General features: G+C 44.4%; 1 protein-coding gene across 2 annotated transcripts in view; it reads left to right on the top strand.

Moving 5' to 3' along the window:
• The window catches only part of ADCK1 (aarF domain containing kinase 1), a 90716-nt gene that overhangs the window by 5375 nt on the left and 61779 nt on the right, over positions 1–23562 (top strand). For both annotated transcript variants that reach the window (XM_049825612.1, XM_049825611.1), the window contains exon 3: positions 2911–2994. In XM_049825612.1, coding sequence (XP_049681569.1) covers positions 2911–2994 — 84 coding nt within the window. The remainder of the gene's footprint in view (positions 1–2910; positions 2995–23562) is intronic.

Here is a 23562-nt window from a genome sequence, read left to right as displayed (position 1 = left end):
ATGAGGTTTTTTTTTTTTTAATTGTCTCCCCCATCCTACTGTGTGGGGTGGGGAGTGAGTGAGTGGCTGCGTGGTGCTTTGTTGCCAGCTGGGGTTAAACCACGACACTTTCGAAAACAAGCTACCAATGCTCAGTCTTCTTTAGGTTATGGCAGCATGTGTTTGTATCTGTGTGTCTGTATACTTTTCAAACAAGAATTTTCTGTCTCTTTTGAATTCTGTGTTCCCTCTAATATATAGGACTGTGTATGGTTAGGTTGCTACCGAGAGATTCTTTAGTCCTGCTGCACCAGTGACCTCTGCCTTCCCAGCTTGGGGTCTGCTCCTTGTTGGAAAGTCAGGGGTCAGCTCTCATCTGAGCACTGGCAGCCCAAACTGCTCTCATTCCTTAGCTATGGACTGGGTGAAGCCAATAGAGCAATTAGACATGTTCCTTTCTAAGAAGCTCAGCTTCTCAGGCTTGCTCTTTTTGTAAATGAAAGCTGAAACTCTGTAGCAAATAAGTGACTTTGGATATTGATTGCATCTGCACGGACCCAAAGCATCTGTCCTTCAATCTAGCCCTGCCCAGGCTTCTTACCTGGATGCTTGATTCAATTATTGGACAATAGCCAGGCAAAAGCAGGTTGTAATTAAGAGGCTGTAATTCTTAAGAGCTAAGTTCAGCAGCAGCAGACACAAAACTTTAAGACAAGTTGTGCTGTGGCAAACAAAACAAAAGAAAAGCCTGGAGAAGAGAACACACGGAGGCCAAAAAACCTGACCTAGAACTACAGGACTCTGGAAGGATTTGAGTCTGCTTGTATTTTAAGCATACTGGTTCAGTAGTCCTTTGCACACTCTCCTAAGAAACTTGATGAAGCGCACGAGCAGAAAATTTCTTCTTGCACCTCAGTTTAGGGAACTTGCTCTTGCTTACGTGTGGGTAGACAGCTATTCAGAGGGAACATTGTGCCATGACTTGGTAGCATCTGAGGATAGTTTTAGGAGTGGTGGAAGAGTGTGAGGTGTTGAGAAGTCATTGATACAAAGTGGAAGCCCAAGTCTTTGGGACATTTAACACTGGACTGGATACAAGATCAGTTAAAGAAGTAATCTGGCATTTGTAAGGGGAGGGACTGGTTGATCTTGTAGGTCTTTTTACGTCTTTCAGATTCAGTCTCACACTGTAACATGGATGACAGCACTAGTCTTGGATGAGAATGAAGCCAGTGGCGTGGCCAGCAGCACATTTCGGACAGTTTCTGTGTTCTGGTAAAATTAGAAACCTGGCAGAGCAGTTGTGCATTTGCTATATTTCTTTGAGGGTATCCCAGTTGTTTTGGGTATGTGGAAGGAATGTTCTGTGCAGTAGCTGGAATACATTTCAGACACTAGCAGGATTTGGCAATGTCAGAGTTGCCTATCAGGATCATCATAATACTAATTTAGTGTTTAAGATTACGATGTAATTAGCAACCACTTAATTAATTCCCTCTTCCTCTGTAATACAGGCCAATCTGTTAGCTGCTTCTTTTCAAGTTGGAGGTGATAATTACCCTCGTGGACCAGAGATAAAATAAGAACCAACTCAAGCCTTCATGCAAGGCTGATTTGAACCTCCCTCCACTTCAAAGTTGTTCTTTGAGGTTGTGAAGATGCTTTGAACAATTTTTCTTCTGAATGGGTCTCTGTGTAGCTGTGTAGCTCCTGAGTTCACCAGGGGCAAGAAAGCCTGAAAAGCCAGAAAAAAAATTTGCTGTGCTGTTTCCAATTCAGAAAACAGGAAACGTAGGAAACCTAACCTCCACAAGGAAGGATTGTGTCTGCTTGTAACCGATTCCCAGGTTAGTCCCCTCTTGGATGCATCTCTGAGCTTTTGACTGTTTCTGTATTGTCAGTTCCAGTGACTTTGTCTCAAACCAGATTTGATCCCCTTGCCTCCCTGGCTTTCACAGCTGTGCTTTATGCCCTTCCTAGGCATGTTTGCAGTGAAAAGTGGGGCTAGTATCCTGTCCCAGAATGGGATGCTACCCCTTTAGTAGGGAGATTTTAGGAAATCTGACTTTAGATCTGAGTTAGCAAATGGTTCTTTATGGCAATGATCTTGAAGTTCAAATGGCAGGTTAGTGGACAGGCTCATCTAGATGTACATTCCCTTCTCTCCCTCCCAGTAAACTTAATAAACATGACCTGTATGTTTCTGTTCCATTTGCTGGTGTTCTGACTGTGGAAAGAGAGGAACTTTAGTCATAAGATAAAATTGTGAAATACCCTAGATCCATTTTCAGAAATCATTAAGGCACTTAGGAATCTAATTCCATTGTCTGTGGCTATGTCTAGCTAACAAGCTTTAGCTGGATCCCCATATTGTTATTTTGTAATTGGGTGTCTGACCCTTTGTCCCTCTAGTCCTTTGTGCAGTTGAATATCCTCAAAAGTACTGCTGCTTGTGCTAATCGGTGAGCTTGTCTTCAGTCACTCTGCTCCCTGCTGAGCCACCTCCCCAGACTGAGCTCACCACTGTGGTGGTGTGAAGATGAAGTGTGGAATAACTGATGGGGCACAAACAGGGTCTGCATGGCCTCTATTACTAGCAGCAGACCTTATTGTGGAAGCCCCAGATGGTTGAGAATGGGAGTCTGCTGTGCGAGGTGCTGTACAGAGATTATGAAAATGCTTTGAGTTTCTCAAATAGAAGACAGTATAGGAGTGCCAAGTGTTGCTTATTTATAATAGTTACATGTCAATGAGGTCCCTGCCCTGCTTTCTATAAATGTTCATTGAAATTGAAATCTTTTCATTTAATTTCTTATGAGTCTGTTACCATAAACTTCACTGTGGAGCCTAAACTGCATACCTTCTCCTTAACAAAGTTATGTTGGTTTGATAACTGTAGAGCTTGCTCAACATTTCTGGTTTCATTTGCAGACAGCAGTTATCACCTATGACTACCTGACCTCTCTTCGGAGCGTCCCATATGGATCAGAGGAGTATAATTTCCTCAAATCACAGGTGGGTGATAGCACTAGATTGCGTTCCTCGGAAACTGCAAGGCACAGGTGTGTTGCCAAAGCCATTACTGTAAAGCAAACCATTGATCTGTCAGCTTAATAATTCAATATGCCTTCTACCAAATTGTTAACAGCAAACTGTGCTGCATATTAGATAAGATTCTTGCAGGACCTGCATTGCCCAGTGGAGAGCGTCCCTTGTCAAGAGTAGCCACATGCAACCAGTGCTCACTTATGTCCATTAGAGATTCAAGTACTCGGTATATGGGGTAAGATGCATTTGGGCTCTGTCACCAGTTCTCTGCTGCCCAGACTGGTTGTGTGGAGGTCAGCTGCTGAGAGGGGCCTGGCAATAGTTTCGTATCCTGCTTATTGGTAATGGCCATAACATGAAGGCTCAGGGATTTAAGTAAAAGGAGTAATTTGGAGGGGAAATAATAGGGATGAATCAGGCTTGCAGATCTCTGAAGAAATAAGAATTGGGGAAAGAAATGTACATCTTATTGCAAAACACATTGTTATGTTTTGATATCAGTAATTAATGTGAATAGAAAAAGGATTTCTAGTGAGAAGGAAGATAAGTACCCCTATTGCTCCTCTCAGTCTTGTGCTGCACCTTTCATTCCAGCCTACAGCCCTACAAAACCTTGAGCTGTGAGTGACACTGGGTTTTAGTTGAGTGCACATGTTGTGTGTATAGCTAAGGTCTCTCTGCTATTCCAACTCAAGGCCTCTTTGGAGTGAGAAATATGACTTATGCCAAATTAGGCCAGTCTGCATAGCGTGTTTGAAGTAAGGTCTTTAACCACATTTTTCTTCTTAGTGCATGTAGGATTCAGTCCACTGGTGTGGTTGTAATGCATGCAGTGGTGCTCTCCAGGGTGTTTCAGACTGGAGGGACCCTAAAGCTGGAAACAGCGGTGGGCCAGGTAGAAATCAGTGGCATTGGACTCCAGCATGCTTTAGTATTCCTCTGGCAGAAAATCCACATAATCAGTGTGGTCTTAGAATATTTGGGATAGTCTGCAGAGTGGCTTCCTTGGACTTGTTCTCATCCTCTCCTGTCTAAAGATGCTAAGCTGTTCTGCTGTAGCTGCCATCACAGGTGAGTGGCATTGACGCCCTGGCATAAACTGGAGATAGAGGTGTTGGAGTCTGGAGCTTCACTTTCCATCTGCCCGTGTCTCTGTCACATGCCTTTGAAACCTGTTTTGCAAAAGAGCTGCTTGTAGCTTTCTTGAGCGACACCAAAGTTATGAAGTTATCAGTGCTGTGGACAGCTTGTCATGTGACAGCAGTTCGCAGCAGTCCTTGCAAATTCCTGACCTTTTGCCATGTGTCTCCATGGCTTCATTAACCTCTGTCATGCAGGTTTTGATGGTTTGTCAATTGATGCCCCAGGCAGCCAGAAAGGACCCTGTTTGCTGGCGCTGCACAGAGCTGGCCTCTCCCTGCTTGGCAGCCAAAACTAGCCAAGTCAGCCTCTGTGCGTGGCAGAGCCAGTGGCAAGCACAGCATGTCAGGGTGACACAAGAGCACTCTGTGGCATGGGCAGCACTAGCCTGTGGCTGCAGGAAGGGGAATGAGCTGGGAGATAGGAGGAGGTAGGCACAGGCATAGCATGAGTTAGTAAAACTCGTTGGCCTGTGGAGGTCTGTCCTGCTGTTGGCAGGTGTTATGGAGGGCCACCACTGAGCCTGACAGTGACAGCACTTGTGGGTTCCTCAGCAACATCGCTGTAGAGCTTGTGCTAGCAAAGCGTCGGTTTGGCGTGGAGGAACTTTTTGGGCCTGGGCAATTGCATGCCAAACCCTTTATGTCGGAGCAGTTCTAAGTGGATGGCAACTAAGTCTTTACCATCTTGCAGGTCTTTTAACACTGTGGGAGCTGATTTTGTTGGTCTCGGACTAGCTCAGAATGACTTGTAAGAAGTTGCCCCATTGGAGTTGGTACTAAAGATTAGTCACTGGATGGGGCCAAGAGGATGCAAATGCCCCTCCCAAATAAGTGTTGTGTGTGAAGGATACTTACCCAGATGTTGCTTCTACTAGCCTCTGTCCTGGATAGCTCTCTGGTGCTTTCAGCCATTTGTTGTACTCTGTTTGCTTTCTGTCTTTCCAGTGAGGCCAGCTTAACCTCCTTTTCATATGCTGAGAGTTTGGGATTTTCTTTTAAGCATGTGTATAAATTGGTTATTGATTTCTTCACTTTTTGTGCTATGCCTAGAAGAGAGATTCTGTGAGGCAGGGATTTGGTGACCCTGGGACTATGGATAGTGCCAGCAGGCCTGGGTGCAGCTTCTGTGCCTCTGTCTCTGGTGAGGGGGTATAGCTGCATGTGTGTCTAGGATGGGCTTGCAATTGGGAGTGGAAAAACACTTTTTCTGTGTATCTCCTCCTGGTACTCAGCATACTGGTAGGTGCTAATAATGCCTAACTTGCTCTCCATCGACTCCCAGTTAGCCATTAAACTGGAGCCTCTAAATTACCCATGGCCTCAGATGAGAGATGGGAAGTCTCAGTGGCAGCACCAGTCCCTGAGTCCATTGGGGCCAAACAGGGACATAGTCATTAGGAAACAATTAAATACAAAGCAGATTAAGAAGGAAATGGGTTCCTCAGGGGCTTTTAGCCAGGTTCCTGGCTAATTCCAAGGAATTCTCTTCAATCTTACTCTATTTTTCTGTCCCTCATGGACCACTTTTGATGCTAATGCTCTCAGCCCCTCAGTTCTCAGCACCTTTTTATGGCCAGCAGATTGGGGGTGTTTTACTACTTTCCATGAGGCAGGAGGCAGTATCTGGGAACTCACTGTGTGTCCCTGGGGTTGGTTTGCCTCTCTCTGGTTCTCCCATCAGCCAGGAGATATGAGCATCCAACTTCCTGATGGCACTCACAGCCCTTCCTCAGCAACAGCCAAGAGCAAAAAATGTCTTATCTTTTCCATTCCTGCCCCTGTCTGTAGCAGGGATAAACCTGCTTAAGTGGTCAGGCTTTATGTCCATCCCAGTGGTTGCTTCATCTCGCCATTGGTGGCTGGACCACATAGGTAACTTGATCTTTCTCCTGAGTTAAGGATCCTTTCCTGGGGTGTCTGCCGTTTTCCTGCATATGATGATAATGCCGGTATACTGATCTCAAGGCCAGTGGTAGCCATGGTTAGCCCCAAGACATCAGATGTCTGCAGGTCTAGTCTCAGGAGCATTAGGGGAGATAGGAGTTTTCTTCACTTCATGTCTGTTTCATTATATGATTCTGGCCATCTTTGCACATGTAGGCTTGGGCATTTCTTTCCATTTCTACCCCTGCTTGTACTAGGTCAGAGGAGGAAGGAGGGTAGCCTGCTCAGTGCCATTTCCTTACCTATTGCTTTCTCAGCAAACCATTTTATTCTGTAGAGGGCTGCGTTTCTCTGACATTCTTCTGCCTCCTTGAGTGTTTGTCTCCTCAGTCTCAAGTCAGCCTACCCTGTGACATTTCCAGTGTGCCTCTCATTGTAGCACCTGGATGTCTTCGTTGACACTTCGTATATTGCTGGCATTAATTTCTCTTGATCCTACTGTCAGTCAGGAGGTATCTCACAACATGCAGTTTTGTTTAAGGGCTGGCATCAATGGGATTCTGAGTTGTTGTCAGTGAAGTAAGAGGATTGCAATGGGTTGGTCATCTTGCAGATTTCAGCAGAAGTGTCCACAGTTGAAAATCTTTGGCAGGGCATTTTTGTGTTGTGTTCCTCCATAAGACAAAAGGTTACTGCTGTGAATGTGGATACAGGTGGTTTTTTTAATGGAGAGGAGGTAGCAAGGAGAGAAGGGATCTGTAGTCAAGGTGACTTGGGAGACAGTGGGAATCCATTCCTGAACTAACTTTGTTGGGTATAGAATTGCTTTGTTGGGGAAAAGCCATTTGGGGAGGTTAATTAACTTTCCTCCTTTTGAGAGCAGAATGAGGATGTTCTCCTCATTCAGACTCCTGGTTATTGGGCTGTCAGTGTCTACGCAAATATTTGGAAGATGTAACCTTGTGCCATCGTTATACAGAATAGGATTCCTTGCTCCTTGGAGGCTATTCCTGATGTTTGTTGTGTTTGCTTCTCACGGAGGGGTGGGTGTTCTCAAAATGAGCTGAGTCTCCCAGTGAAGTTGTCCAATGAAAGGATCCTGGAAGGAAAATGAGTGGGTGTATGTATGTGTGTGTGTTTTCCAAAAAACCCCTACAGTTTCTGGATAGTTCAGGCCAACGAAATAGCCTGTGTCTTTGGACTTCCTTCATGATTCAGTAACACTGTGTGCCTTAAATAATAGGAAGTGATGTCCTAAAATAGTTTCTTCATGATGGAGGTGGACTGCATCTGCAGAGCGAAATCCCCAGGAGCTCTCCATGGCATTCCTTCAAAAAGGCAATTGTGAATGGGGTCTGTGGGCTGTTCTACACCACAGCCAGTGCATGTGGTGGTGGCTTTCTTTGCTTGTGCTTCAACCTGTGGTGAACTGGGGTGAGAAGAAGCAAATGAACTTCCCTATGACACATGGAATAGCCATTAGGTGGCAGTGACTTTCTGTCACCAAACTAAATGGGAACCAGTAATAGAAAGGTGAAGAGCTTCATGGCCCGTCCACAGTCCCTGAGCTGATCGTGTTTGGTTGCCCTATTATGTGCTCCCCAGGATATCTCAATCTAAATGGCATGGTCAACGCTAATGCAGTCTAAAAAAAGCTACTAGCAGGGCCAGCTGGTGGCTTGATGACTCTACATTTGAGCACTGCTGTCTAGCAAACTTCCCGCCAACACATAAAGCATGAAAGCTTTGCACTGAAAACACGTTAACAAGCTGTAAAATAAATCTTATAAGACACTTCCTTTTCCTCCTTCTGCTTTCTAGAGTGGTGTCAGCTGAACATTATGGCCACAGCATCTCTAGGTTTTAATTTGTAGCATTAAGAAGGTCCTTTTTTTCTGGGATGTGTGCCTATGAAACAAGATGTTCTTCAGTCCTCTGCAGAGAAATGGGCCATCTCACTGTGACATTTTTGGAGGAGGAAGAAGGAGAGAAGTGAGAGGAAAGAGGCAGTGCCTCATTTATTGCACTTTTTTTCCTGGCTGTGCACCCTAGCCCTTGAAGTGCTTCACTCCAGGAGCATGAGTGTGAGGTGTCAGGCACACCACTTGCCTAAGTGGGCCTGCATCTTCCTTACACCTCCCCAGCGGGAGTGAAACTGTGTGCCTTGGGAGCATTTAGCCATCTCTCCTCCAGGTGGGGCTATCCCTTTTCATTTGAATCCCTGAAGACCTCATTACTTTGCTTCCTTACAGCTGCTGAAGAGGTACATAATAGCCAGAGGAATATCTGAAGAACATCTCAACTAGTACAGTGAGGAAACCATTAGGAAGCCCTTGAAGGATGTAGGGTGTAAGGAGCCTGCACTATGAGAAGCACTATAAAAAGACCAAGTGAAAAGTGAAGAAATAATCTTGTTTTGTTTAGTGTTTGGACTATGCCTTGAGTTCCAATGTGAAATGACCACTCAGCAGTGCAAAGTCAAGAGATACGGCAAGAGATGGTGTCTTCTCTGAAGAGCTCATGGTTGAGATTTATTTATTTGCCTAGATTTTCACCCTAGATATGAATGGTGCAAATAAATATGAACATAGGATTTCTCAGAGGGTTGAAGGTCTGTGTAAAGAGAGAAGGAAACAAAAAGCAGGAATTGCTTAGGATGCCACTGTAAGTAACTCAAGGCTGATACCATTGACTTTGGATCAGGCCCTAATTAGGGATGTTTTCTTAATGAAGGACTGTGTAGCCTTGAACTACTGGCCAGTTTATATGACTTGGTTGTTGGAGGCCATCTGTAAAATCAGTAGAGCTGATAGATAGCCAGTGCTTTACCTATTTTAAGAATAGGAAGACAGCTGGCTTGAGATTTGAAATAATTGCATCTGAAACTAGGAAAAAAAGATACCTAAAAGATTCATTTGGGGATGGAGACACATCAGTACTTGCAATGGCAAACTGGACTTCTCAAATGTCATTTTGTTTGTCCTTTGAGTCCTTAACAAGACCCATATTCTGGATTCTGTTCCTAGGTTACTGTAGTCAGCTTGCAATGAAATGCCAGCTTGAAGGACCCCAAATTAGGAGTACAGAGATGCAAAAACAGGAGTGAAAAGACTAGTGTGGTGTGCAGAGGATATTTCACGTATCAGGCCAGGCTGGAATTTCAGAGAAGGACTGAATACTGTAGATTTGCTCTGCTAAACCAGTGACCTTATCACATTCTCCCCAAAGTGTATCTGATAAAAGACTGTGCTGGAGGGATAGCACACAATTATCTTACCTGTCAAGCTAGTGTCTTCATTTAGTCTGTTAAGTCAGTGTTGAGGGAATTGCTGTGGTGGGTGGTATCTTGCAAACACTTCTCTGGACTTCTTGGCAACGTTGAAGGCATCTTAGTGGGTTCCAGGCAAACCCTTTTACCTATGTGGGGGCCACCCTGTGTGCATACTTGAGGGAAAGATGTCTCTGACAGGAACTCTGCTGTCTTCATCTGGTGCCCCAGGCAGGACTAGGCAGGACTCTACCAGTCTGAGGAAGCCCTGTGGACTAAGAAAAGAGGAAGTTATATTTTGCTTGAGTTGGAGCAGTTGCTGATTTAGTCTAGGAACACAACAAAATATAAAGTTCAGTGCCAGGTTTGGAAGCTACCCTTTACTTTATTTACTTTATTTACTAGATCAGCTGCCCTGCCTAGAAATCTGCTGATGTGAGCACGTCTTTGCATTTTTGTACATCTGGACAAGCACATCTGTCTGCCTGTACACATGTGCCTGTGTGTTGAGGCATGAGTGCTCCTGTTGAAGTAGCCACTTCTGAGACAGAGACAAAAGTTCAAAGATGGCTTTGCAGCAGTGAATCCAAGATGGTAATCACATTCACTGCTAGCCTAGTTAAGCCTACTTTTGGTCCCATAGAACTGGTTTGGGGTTTCTTTTTTGTTTTCTTGTCTCTTTTTTGACTTTAGAGTCCTGTCTCAGTGGCTGCAAATTCTGCTGATGGTGCACCATTCAGAGCAGTTTGCTGCTCCTTCCTCTGCAGCAGCATCATCTTGGCAGGTCTGACACCAGTAACAACTTGTTTTTGTCAGTGTACTGAGCTGATGTGACTTTGAAGGGGCCCACAGGGAGCAGATAAACATAGTGACAAGGGTCATCTTTATACAGCTTCTACTCTGTTCCTAGCTCCGCTTTAACAATGAATCTGCATGTGAGCCTGCACGTATACACACATGCACAGTGCTTTATGAAATGCCTCCTGCCAAGCCTGGATCCGTTTACTGTCTGGCCAGTTTTGCTGAATTTAGAGGTAAATTCACTGAAAAGGTCACTACCAGAATTGCTTTTCAAAAAACACCAGCTCCTAAAATGTTTTTACTGCCCCTGCAATCTCTGTTTGAAAATGTATTCATTTTGAGTTGCCTGTGAACTCTGTAACTGTGCAGCCTGTTTGTTATTGTAGGGTTGCTCTGAACACAAGCTGTTTTTTATAGGATTGCTGAAGGGCAGCAGGCTTTGCACTCCCATTTGTTTATCATAGGACTATTGTGTGAAGAGAAGTAGGGAAGATACACTTTCCTCCCTTAGGCCCTTTCCTTTGCTTCACAGTCAGGCAGCACAGCTGGGCATTTCCAGAGCACAGCAGGAGCTGTTTCATCTCTGCAGTGCCCTGGTATTGCTTGTTCTGTCTCTCTTCTTCCTCTCCAGGACAGCTTCCCTGCTTCTATTTCTTGCAGTAAGCTGAGGTTTTGCTGTGGCAGTCTGAATTGGGAGTTATTCACTGCCAATATATGGAGTGGTGATCCTTGACTAGGGAACATTGTTATAATGAAATGATGGCTCCTGAGCAATGGGGAGTGAGAAACAGCAAGGCTGTTAGCTGGAGCTGTGCTTTCCTTGCTCTGAGCTGGTGCTTGTACTGGGCTATGTGCTTGAAGTCAAGAGGTATCTGTAACCTGATGCATGTGACGGGCTCCCAAGAGCTATACCAGCTCCTGCCTCCCTGACCAGCAGGGTTAGATCCACTACAACTTTCCTCGACCTCCACTGGCTCCAAAGGCCACAGGCTAGGGACTGAATCTGTACCAGTAGTGAGGGTGATGTTTGATTCTTTTAAACCTATGTTTTGATTTTAGGGTAGCAAGTGCTTGGTAATGTGGTTGAGGACTGAGCAAAATGCAGGCAAGAAGCAACTTCACACATGCACCTCTCCTGGTATATCCCCATCTGAACACATGCAGCTTCCCACACTAGCCCTGCACAGCTGACCTCTCTGTTCACTTCTGCCGCCATCCTGTACCAGGCCTGAATCAGCTTCCTGCTCTCCTGCTTCTCCTGCAGCTCTGCCCTTACCTCTCCTCACTGATGCCTCAGCCCTGGCTGCCACCTCTGTGGCAGCCACCAAGCTGCTGGCAGATTAGATACAGACTTGCCCCACCTGGCCTTGCATTCATTAGTAACTCAGGTGGCAAAGATTTGCCACAATCTTAATTTTCTGAGAAAACCGAGACCCAGGCACTGGGTGGATTCATTGCCAGCCCCAGGCAGGACAGCTCTCCCATGCTGCAGCTTTGCATATCTGTGCGAATGGCAGCTGAGGCAGCAGGTTTTCCCTTCCCAGTCCCTTTCTGGAGTAGGATTCCCAGCTCTGGCAGAGCTTGGTCCTCGCCTGGAGAGACGAGCTCCACACTGTGTGTGTCTTAGCTTCATTCCTGGAAATCTGACTCCAGAAACAGTCAGTGTCAGGTTCCGTAACATGTTGAAATCCAATGAGCTCACAGCCCAAGGAACTCTCCCATTTACAAACAGCCTAGAAACCCATTATAATTCATCTTAGTATTGAAAGACTAATGCAGGCATGTGATTTTTATTTGAAGAATACTAAATATAAATAAAGCAACAACAAAGTAGTCTAGCTCTGTCCTTTTGCAACATCTTTGAAATGGTGGGATGTATGTGTAGCTAATGAAGTCAAGTTCCTTTAAATAGTGTCCACTGCTTATAATTGTTGGACATATGTGTAGTAAATTAAAGAAGAAGCAATTAGGTAAGACCACTTCCCCACACAGACCCCATCCCAGTGGCAGATGCCCCTCCTTCCACCTGCATTGCTCAACAAATTTCGTCTCAAGAGGGGAAATGAATTCTCAATTGCAACATGCCTACTAATTAACCGCACTGTAATTCTGATGTGCAGTGCTGTCACCCACCATAGGGTGGGAGTGGAAAAGGCACTGCGTTTTGTTGATGGTTGAACATTTGTTTTCCTCATCATTTTGACACCAGAGGTAATTGCCATTCCTGAAATATTCTCTCGCTACCATTATAAAGCAACTGTTAGGGACAAATTAATTATGAAGAATCTCATTATGACAGATTAATAGGCCAACAGAGGAGATTTCTTTGTCTTCTTGCAGGCAACTGAATAGTAAAATCTAACAGCTCCCATATAACTGCTAGAAACATGTGCTTCTCTGTGAGCCAACACATATTTTGTTGGAGATGGGGGATTTGCAAAACTAGGACTAGAGTATAGAGTGGGTATCCAAGCTTGCTTTTATTGAGCTTTTGGTTTCCCAATATCACGTGCCAAAATGAGCTTGAGTCTGGGCATTGCCATATGGAGGGGAGGTCTTCATGGTTGGTATTGGACCAATGTCTTCTGTCTGGGTCATGGTTGAGCAGCATCATGAAGGCTTGGAAGTGAGGAATGCTGGACTTGTGGATTTGATGGATTTTAGAACAAGACATAAAGTCATTATCTGGACTGCTTTATTGTCTCTGAGGGTTCCTTGTGTCAGGGAGGTCAGATCTGATGTGCTGGTTGAGTTCCAAGTGGCCAATGACCTGTTTGTCTGTGTCCCCCTGGAAGTTACAGACTACCTGCCCCAAATTATTCTTGTGCAGTGCTCTCTGGGGACTGTTGTGATGTGGCCCATAGCCAGCTGCTTTCCTGTAGTGGAGGTGATTGAGGCACCCTGCCTCCCTGTGACTGAAGTGCTCTGTCAAAACCCAGGGGAGGAGGAGTTTGAAATAACTGGATTGCTCATGGCTGTGTTTAGAAGCTCACCCAATTTATGTATAGTCAGGACAGCAATTCATGTAGTAATTGTGCTTTCAAAGAGGCATTTAGATACATATCTCATAGTTGACTGGCTACTATGGGATGCTAGTGAATCCCAGGTGCTGATGAGCACAGAATTAAAAAGGAGCCTATTTTAGGCTTCAGAATAGGCATAATGTAGATTTAAAGAAGCTCCTGGAGAGACCTGTTCATGTTCTCAGCTTTGCTGCCTTTGATGTCTCACTCAAGTCATCAGGCAATAGTGACTCAGGAAAGGTTCTCTCTAGTTGGGACTGGAGTCCCCTCTTACCACCTCCAGCCTAGTGCTTGTATATGCAGCACTCTGTCCATGCCCAGGAAAGGAACAAATCTTCAGGGGTAATCAATGCACAACCCACTTCGTGCCATGATCTCCTTAATGAGAGAACAGTGAAGTTCCTCTTTTTTTCTAGAGACCGAATCAAGACCATGATTATCCCATTTTCCATCTTCTCCTGCCTGCTGACATCAACTCCCAGTTTCACTGACTTCATCCTTCTTCATGGGATCTCTGTATCTCTGTGTAGAGCATGTAGATGCTTTAATATTAAATACTTGGGGCTAGAAGTCATACATAGCATTACTTTTGGATTACTAGCATCTGATTTCATTGCTTTGCTTCATGTTCATCTTGTGTAGTGCTAATTCTCTATGGTCCTTTTTGGCATGCAAATTTTGTCTTTGGGACTATCCACAGTGATTGTATTTTGCCAGCAAAGTCTCATTCGTTGGAGGATCTTTGTCAGTATTATCTTTCTGTCAGGTTTTGCACTGATTGCCTTTGTGACAGGCCTTTTGTCTTGAGTTTACTATTTACCTTCTAGCCAAGATTAGAAATTAGCTATCTTTGACTACCCTGTTGATTGAGATTGCCTTTTGCCTATTATCTCCACTGCAGTGTCATCTTTGTTTTTTCTTGTCCAGTGTTAGCCTTTTGTACCAGATTCTCCACCTTTTGATAAAGGAACCTTGACTTTTGCTTTTGTGAGATGCAAACTGAAACCTCTGGATTCCTAGATGGTGCTTTCTTTTTTAAATCGTGGCAAGCACTGCCCAATTTGCAATTTTCTCCACAGAGAAGTTGTAACTGCATAGTGATGGACCAGGCTTCCCTTACCCTGCCCCTTGGGGTATTGCACAGGTGATATGTGGTAATCAGCATCTTTTAAATGAAGAAAAAATCCACCCTAGATTTCCACTTGTGCTGGTTTTGGCTGGGATAGAGTTAATTTTCTTCATAGTAGCTAGTATGGGGCTGTGCTTTGGATTTGTGCTAAAAACAGTGTTGAAATTCAGGGATATTTTCGTTTCTGCTGAGCAGTGCTTACACAGCGTCAAGGCCTTTTCTGCCTGTCATCGCACCCCATCAGCGAGGAGGCTGGGGGTGCACAAGAAGTTGGGAGGGGACACAGCCGGGACAGCTGACCCCAACTGACCCCAGGGATATTCCAGACCATATGACGTCATGCTCAGCATATAAAGCTGGGGGAAGAAGAAGGAAGGGGGGGATGTTCAGAGTGATGTTTGTCTTCACACTGTTACGTGTGCTGGAGCCCTGCTTTCCTGGAGATGGCTGAACACCTGCCTGCCGATGGGAAGTGGTGAATGAATTCCTTGTTTTGCTTTGCCTGTGTGTGTGGCTTTTGCTTTACCTATTAAACTGTCTGTATCTCAGTCCATGAGTTTTCTCATTTACCCTGTATTGATTCTTTCCCCCATCCTGGCATGGGGGGATGAGCGAGCAGCTGTGTGGGCCTTAGTTACTGGCTGGGATTAAACCACGGCACAGCTTGATAAAGCCCATTTCCTGCTATTTGTAGGTGCTTCTCTGGAAGGATGGAGGATAAGGATAGGGATATTCCTTCACAGGCAATTGTGCAGAAATCTGTTTTATAATGTCGTAGGTTGAACCACTCTTAAATGTTGACCCATCTCTTTGATCCTGGATGCAGTAGGTAACATGGAGGTGGAGGGTTTCTGCTCCTTTTCGTCTTGGCTCTGTGCCCAGCTGCCCATATAGTGCTTCCTGTTGCACTCAATTCCTTGTAAATAAAATAATGGCTGACAATGAGTCTGCAGGTGCAGGGACACTCTGTTTTCTTAAAATTAGAATGAGACAAGATATACAACAGCTTTACTGACTATTTTACTCTAGGTTTTTATAATATGTTTGATATTTACAAATGTAGCATCCCTGACTCATGAATGCTCATTAATCTCTTACATGAGAGGGAAAACTCAACAACTGGCAATGGAAAGGGCAAAATCTTGAATATGTAATTGTATATGAAGATGATCTCAGTTTTATTCCCTTCACAACCTTGGTGATCCACAGCCAAGTGCAGGGGAGACAGGTACAGTATCGTTCATTGTGGTACCAGCTGCAACAAAGGCAATTAGCTCTGGTACTGCTGGGGGTAATTCCTTCTGCCTATTGTGGGAGCAGAAGTAATCTACTCTGGATAATGAATAACCAACATGCGGCCTCATCTGGGCTCTCCTTTTGTTCATCTCAGTTTGGTACCATGTCAAATATTCATGTGTTTTACTTTATTAAGCTCCTATCTCATGCTATTTTTAAGTGGCACTCTCAAAGCCAATATAGGTTCTCTCTGTTGCTTGTGTTCCTCGCAGCCATAAGGATTCAGTAGACGAAATGCTACCTTCACTGGCACCCACATAAGCCCATTTTTTCCAAATTCTGCATTCATTGGCACCTGCACAAAGCTATTGTTTTCAGTGAGAAAGCACAGGAGTGGCTGCAAGGAAGGATCTGACCTTCTAATTGTAGTTTAACAACTCTATTGATTGTGTATGAATCAGAAGAGATACCAGCTCAGTCTCCCATAGTGGTAACATTACTGGGATGCTAATAGACACCAGCTGCCTTTCTTGGTGTGGAGCTGGATGAAAAAGCTGGAGTAATTTATATATATATATTTTTTCACTGAGGTCAGCAATTCTGACTGATATCCAGAAGGGAACAGACCTGCTGAGTAACAAGGGGACATTTCTTGTTTTGGTTTTTTTTTTCCCAACATAGGCACTTTTAAAAGTAGAACTGCACTTTGCCATTGATGATGACTTACTGGCACTGCAGCCACTCTCTATCTGTTGGAGGTGGTGCTATGACAGTCACTGCAGTTTTTTGGAATTGACGGTGTAATCCCATGGTTGTTATCTTTCCTGAATTCCTTGTCAATCCAATTTAATCACTTCTAGGTACTTCATGTGTTACTGTCTCTCTCTTCTTCAGGCATCGTGTTCCTATGGGAAGAGGTCTGTACTTACAAGGCCAGAGCTTCTCAGATTAAAGAAGGGGAAATGAATCTGCCTCTCTCAGTTTGGTAAGGGGCTGTATTGAGATCTCTAGAGAGATTGCAATGGAAACCCTTCTTTCTGGGTTCTGTGACCAAGCTGAATGCTGGTGCCCGTCTGGGTGGCTGTAGGAGAGGGAGCCTGCTTGCTCTGCTCCCCTGGCCGTTGGAGTGACCTGCCAAGAGAGAATTTGCACGTGTACAAGGGGAAGAAGCTGCTGTTGCACGGTTTAATCGCCTGATGTTGACTCAGATAGGTCCTGACTGGAGGTCAGCTGTGACGTGCAGCTGGTAGGGTGGGATTCGACTGTTGGAAAGAGAAAAATGTCAGCCCAGATTCTTTGGCGTTGACAAAGTGGATGTGACGATTTCTCCCCTCCAGCTGCAACGGCTGCCTCTGTGCTTCCTTCTTCCCTGCACACCCACACTAGGAGAGCAGACTGTGTGAAGCTACCCTGTCTTGACCCTCAGCTGCTGAAATAGATGATGCTTAGCTGAGCTTTCTCCATCTTTCTTTTGGTGCTTGGGCTATCCATCCTGATAAACCTCACCTTTTAGTGTGTCTTTCAGTGTATCTTCTGTCTGTTGGTGCTTCCTGTGGAGCCCCTGGCTTTTCTAGCTCCATTTTATTGCAGGATGGGATGTGTGGACTAAGGGAAGAAGCTGTCAGATGTCCATCCTCATCCCTGCTGCTAGGATCCTTCACTTTGCTTTGAAGGCCAGGAATATTCAGCATTGAACAGATTCCCTTGATACTCATTTCATCTCATCTTCCACCTCTTCACTAACCCTAGTAACACCCTGTATGTTTCCCTTCCTGTTTACAGTGTCTGACCTCTTGAGTAGTTGGAAAATGTTACCAGGTCAGCCTTCTTGGCACCATCTCATTTTATTATTGAGGACACATCACAAAACGCTTTCTCTTTTATACCATAGTGGTTCATCTGTCTTGCAGTGGCTCCTGATGTACTCTGTTGTTTGTTTTGCTCTCTCTAGTCTATCTGGGACTTCAGACCTTTTTTTAAGTGCAGAGACCATCTCTACACCCCTCTCCCTGATGCACAGCCTCCCTATGCATAGCCATAACCGTATGAGATTCAGTGAGAGCTGATTCCTACTGTGCCCTTATTTGAGCTCTTCCCCCCACCCTCCCCATGACCCAGGACCAGCCCTCACTTCCTATGCCATTGCCTTCCCAGGGTCTCCTTACATGGACATAGCTGTCTGGGGAGTCTTCTCCCTTCAGGTCATTGTCACTGCACAACATCATCTCTTGCTGTTCAGTCAATAGTCTACGGTTTCCATAGGGTGTGTCAGCAGGTCCTGTTTAGGGAACACTCCTGAATGTAACACACATCTCAGTTGATCTTGTTCCTTATAGCAACAGAAAATAGCAATAAAACAGGGCTTAATAAAACTGATGGCTGGGAGCCCCCCGCTACAGCTAAAGACAAGGCCATATAAGATGGTGTCTTTACAGCACTTAGTTGTTTTCACTGCCATCCCATATGGTCTGATCCAAGCTGAGCTGAATTAATTTTGTTAGCAAGATTTTGAGAGATGCTGTGTCAAATTTATTATCATTTCACCTGCCTCTGTAACAGGAGCTGCAGGCACTGTGATCAATGGATTGAGACACGTGCCTAATTTCACTGCGGCTTCTGTAAATGTCTCTGTGCCTTCTGCAGCTATGCTGTTGAATGACTTCCTATCCTCCATGTGTGCTTTGCAACGAAGCACAGGACAGATCTCTTTGTATACCAACCCTATCAGGACAACAAGGCACTGAGGGCACTTTTGGGAACCTGCTGACTTTGCAAGTATTATACATAGGTCTGGTCCTTCTGTCTCACGCAAATCTGATCTGGTCTTATCCTCGTGTAAGTGCCATTCACATAAACGTACATGCCCTAAAAGAGAGCCTGTGTGAAGGACCTCTTGTACAGTCACAGGGTAAAACAGCTTTAAGAGCAGAACCTTGTTCACTGGAGGTGATGTCTGTAGGTGTAAAGGACTCAGCTTGACTCTCATATTCCTGTATTCAACAGTTTGATCTGGAACTGTTAGTGGGAGAGAACAGACAGGTAATGCTATAGCCATAGAAGCACTATGTCCCAGTTATTTAGCATGTTATTTTCCCCTTGTCTCTGACCTTACCTTCCCGGTGCTCCTTGTTCTCTCTGCTCAAGAGACTTAGACAGAATAGTGCATTATATCTCAGAGGTGTCTAGAGGTGAAACAGCTGCTCCCATCTGATTTTTCTTCTGAACTGCCCCACAGATAACTAATTGCAGCTCAGTTGCTTCTATTAGCTATTTACCTAAAATTGAGCTGGCTAATGAAAATGTTTCTAATTAATACGAGGCAGATTAAAACTCATTACAGCAAGGTCGTCAGTAATGAGAGATAATCAGAGCACAAATGACCGAGCTTGGAGCAAAATGAAGATGGAACACAAGCAGGCGATCAGTGCTGGTTGTGCATGCACCAGCCAGCAAGGGCAGGGTTCAGCAAGGTGACTGCTGGTGCTCTTTGCTGTGGTCAAACAACACTGCTTCCCACTCTCCAGGGCGGCTTGGGAAGTGGCTGGCTGAAGAGATGGACCTCAGCCCAGTGTAAATGTTTCCTGAACCAAGTGGCATCTCAAACTAGGGGTTTGTTGCTGGGCCACCCCTTAGTCACCTATATGCATTGTGAGGAACCATGTTGTGAATCAGGGTATCAGCGGGAAGAGTGTGGGAGTATGTGTAGTGTAGGTGGGAGGTCAATGTCTGTGTGTGCTTGTGTGTGGAAATTCAGAGTCCTGATGGCTCAGAGAGTGGGACCTTGCACATCTGTTCAGTGTGAAATGGGCTGACCTAAGTTTGGAAAAATCCCTTGTGATCTCCAGGGAAGTTTTGCACAAATCATGAAACATGTTCTCTTTAATTTCAGCTGCCTTTAGCACTGGTGATACAAGGCCCCAGCACCAACACCAGATTTCAGCTGTCTGATGCAGGCTCACTGTGTATGTACTTCCATTTGTACAGAGTTCACTGGCCATCCTGCTAGTTGTGTGACTCCTTGTTCCCTTGTTTGTGAAACTGAGAAGCTAAGAAACCGTCGCTTTAGTCTGGGGGATCATCTCTGTCCTTTATCCTTTGCAAGCTATAAAGCTCTCTTTCTCACTTCCTGGCTGTCCCACCAGCAACCAACTGTTGTGCCAGAATTTCTGAAGGATCTTGATCTCTGCTAGGACTATTTTGAGCTATGGAAGTCAAAACTGAGAATTAGGGGTTTACCTTTTTAATAAGGGTTTGCACCAAGGGGAACTAACTAAAAAGTATAGGTGTGAAAAGGTAACAATGTACTTGCTTAAGTGTGAACATATAGAATGCCCTACTCTAACATGGGCAGGCAGAGACCCATAGGTAAATCTTTAGGAATGTTATAGGTAAGTTACACAAATAATGAATTATTAGATAGCGGGCTAGATTGCACCAGGAGTTATTCTAATTCTAAAGACATGGATCTGTCCGTGATCAGCAGTATTATGAGTTAGTATTGGTATAAGGAAGCATTTGAATGGGAAATATCTGGTGTGCCTAGGAACGAGCTTTTGTAAAAGGTAGGCAGGAAAGATAGTACAAAAAGGAGGCAATAACAATTCCATTTAGAGTTGTATGTCTCCCTGCAGCATCCCTGCTGTCAGTCAGTTTGATTACCAGGCTGATAGTGCTAGTGAAGGCTATAGTAGTTTATATTAACTGTATACTTCTTCAGATTTGTTGAAAGAGGGAGATAACAGCCCCTTAGACACAACTACACTGTCATTGCAATAGGTTCTAGGTTTTCTGTTGCTGTTTTTAAAGCACCCAAGTACTCTATTTGCTTCACCAGTAGCTGTATCCTCCCTAAACATCTTCACAGATCTTTTGGCTTGGCACTTGATTTTATTCTCTCACTGTGTTGAGGTGGACATCCTTTCATTCCTCTCCAGTTTGTGCTGTTCTGGGTCATCTAAAGCTGTTCTATAGTTTTACTAGTTGTGTGCATATGGCCTTGTCATTATCAGGGGTGGAAGAGAAAAGGACTGTGGCCACGTTCCTTTCCTGTCTTCTCTGACATGTCTTTTCTCCCTCCCCGACTTACTGTATTTTGGGGATACCCACTACAGAGGTGCGATGACATCCTTTCTTCCCTCTGTATGGGGTCAAAGGGACAGCCTGGCTGTTCCAGTCCAGTCTCCTGCTACTGACAGCATATATGCCTTGGATGTTCCCACACACTCTGTGTCACAAGATACTTCCCAGCATCCCAAAGGCTTAATATGGAAGACCATAAGCAGCAGTTCTGCTGTGCCATGGGAAGAAAGCAAGAGTCCATCACCAGTGTCCTAAGTCCTTGCAATGGCAGGTAATTTAGTAAATAAGGAAGATCCTTGGACCCAGCAGAAGGGGTGACTGATTTAACTGGAATGTGGGAGCTGGATATACCAAATAGGTTCTTTAAAAATTTTAATGATGCTGTGAGCATCAGTACACCCTGTTTGCATTCTGTCTCTCACTGTGGCAAATCAGTAGGGTAATTTTTGTCTTAATGCCTTGAGCAAGAGTGTTTAAAGCCCTTTAGACATTTTATTACACGTAATGTTCTTATGAGTCTGTAAAAAGGGGGATAGCGATCCAGAGTTCTGTAAAGAACTTTGTAAAAGCACTTTTAGAGATTAAAAGCTCCATATAAAATCAGGTATGGTTGTTTTATCATAAATGTCTAAAGCCTTTCTGAATTCCATTAAGCTCTTGACTTCTCTGTCCTCTGACAGTGAGTGCCACTGGTTAATGCTGTACTGTGCAAAATGCGATGTAAAAAAATCTTAAAAATGTTTGTTGCTTTGTGGAATGCGCTATTATTTGCTGGTTTGTGGGAGCTAGAAATAGGAATGGGAGATTATATTTTTATTCCTTCATATAACTCTTCTCTCTTATGCATCAATCTCTCTAATCTAAACAGTCTCCTAGCATTACAGATCTCTTTTTTTATAGACTCTCTTCAAGTCCATGATAATTTTTTCCCGTCCTTCTCTGTCCTCTTCTTTTTCTTCTGTACCTCTTTTTGTGATGGGATGTCCAGAATCCAAGGTGAGGTTGTGCTTTCAATTTATAAAATGGCATATTGATATTTTTAATGCTTTTCTTTTTTCCTTTCTTAACACAGTCAAACAGCTTGTTTGGGTTTTCCTGACCCCCACTGTGCATTGAGCAGGTGCCTCCGCTGAGCAGCCCAGAACAATGTGGTGCAAGTGTTGGGTGGTTACAGTTAATTTAGAACCCATCAGTGTGTGCGGGCAGGAAATGGCACCTTGCAATATGTGTAACCTTGCAGCCGTCTATGCTGAGGGTGATCTGCCAGTCTACTGATTGTTCACCTGTCTTTGGTAGGGACTTGGCAGGGCTTGTTTTTCCATAGTGGTGAATAATGTTTGTTGCATCTCATGGAATTTTTGTCACTGCACCATTCTCTCCTTTGCCAGATCACTAGCAGGGAAGTTAAACCTTGGTGTAAGAATGGGTGTAATGGGACACTCCGCTGTTTGTTTTTGACAGTGATACGGGTCAAGCCATTTTTAGCAGAGAGCCCCTTCTGCCTTGGGGGCGCTTTCCTTTTTCATCACATTTCTCAGTGTTTGCAGTGCTAGTTCAGCCTCACTGGAAGTAACAACATTGCAGGTGCTAACATAGACAGGGCTTCTGCAGTATCACCTCATCTAAAAGAGCTCAGAGCAGGTTGAGATGAAGCTGTGGTAAAAACATCACTAAATATTGCAGCCTTGTCCAAACTAGAGAGTCTCCCACTGCTGCTGTTTGTAGTGCTGGGCTTGGTGTTGCAGAGAGGGAATTCTGAGCTGGGAATGGGATAAAATGAGCAAGTGATGTTCTTGCATCTTTTCCAATAATTACTCAGGGTTTTTTGCACTCTTTGGGAGGGAATTTATTGAACGCCACTTGAAAGTCCCAACAAATGTCTCCCTTTTCTCTTCTATTGACCATTGCATTAACATGCTCAGAGTATTTTAGTGGACTGGTGAAGAATGATTTTTTTCCCTCTCAAAATCCCTGTTGGCTTTTTTCAGTTGTATCACATCTAGCTAGATGATTTTTAGTACTCTCTAAAATTATTGTCTCAACTAATTTAGTCAGTACAGAATAAAAGCTTGCAGGACTATAATTTCCCAGATTACTCAAGGATTTTTCAGCTTCTCATGCCTAGCCAGCAAGAAGGCTGGAGGGGCACAAGAATTTGGGAGGGGACAGAGCCAGGACAGCTGACCCAAACTGGCCAAAGGAATATTCTATACCATATGATGTCATGACCAGTATATAAACTGGGTGCAGTTGGTTGGGGGGACGTGGTTCACTGCTTGGGGACTAACTGGGCATCCGTTGCCGAGTGGTGAGCAATTGCATTGTGCATCACTTGTTTGTTATATTCCAATTCTTTTCTATATTATTATTATTATTATTATTTTATTGTTGTTTTCCTTTCTGTCCTATTAAACTGTCTTTATCTCAGCCCACGAATTTTACTTTTTTTTCAATTCTCTCCCCCATCCCACTGCAGCGGGAAAAGGAGTGAGTGAGTGGCTGCGTGGTGCTTAGTTGCTGGCTGGGGTTAAACCACAACAATCCTGTATGCTCAGTCTACTTGAGAAGCCAGGTCTGCTTGTACATCAAGGGTAGATTAAAAAATGTCCCTTTGCAGCTCCGCTTGCTGAGTATGTGCTTCATCCCAGAGGTGCCTCCTCTCCATACCTGACAGTTGTTACTTTCACTATGGCCCATATGGAACAATTTTAATAAACGATGTTAATCCCAGTCTACCCAGGGTTTAGGTAAACCACATGAGTCTGACAGCCATGCTGTGGGCTAATGGAGAATTTGTCCTGCTGAAATTTGGGGAAGGGGTTTGAGACAGAAAGAGATGCCCAGTACCATGTGCACACTCAGACAGCATTTGTGATCTGAAGTGCTTCCCAAGGGAGGCTTATTCTTGGTAATCCTCGGTACATGAAATGCCTCCTTTCTCTGCAGTGTGCTCCAAGGCATGATGCATACAAA

Source organism: Accipiter gentilis, chromosome 22 (assembly GCF_929443795.1).
Source record: "Accipiter gentilis chromosome 22, bAccGen1.1, whole genome shotgun sequence".
NCBI classification, from domain to species: domain Eukaryota; kingdom Metazoa; phylum Chordata; class Aves; order Accipitriformes; family Accipitridae; genus Astur; species Astur gentilis.
Note: the sequence above shows the minus strand (reverse complement) of the source record. Positions and strands in the feature narration are given on the sequence as shown.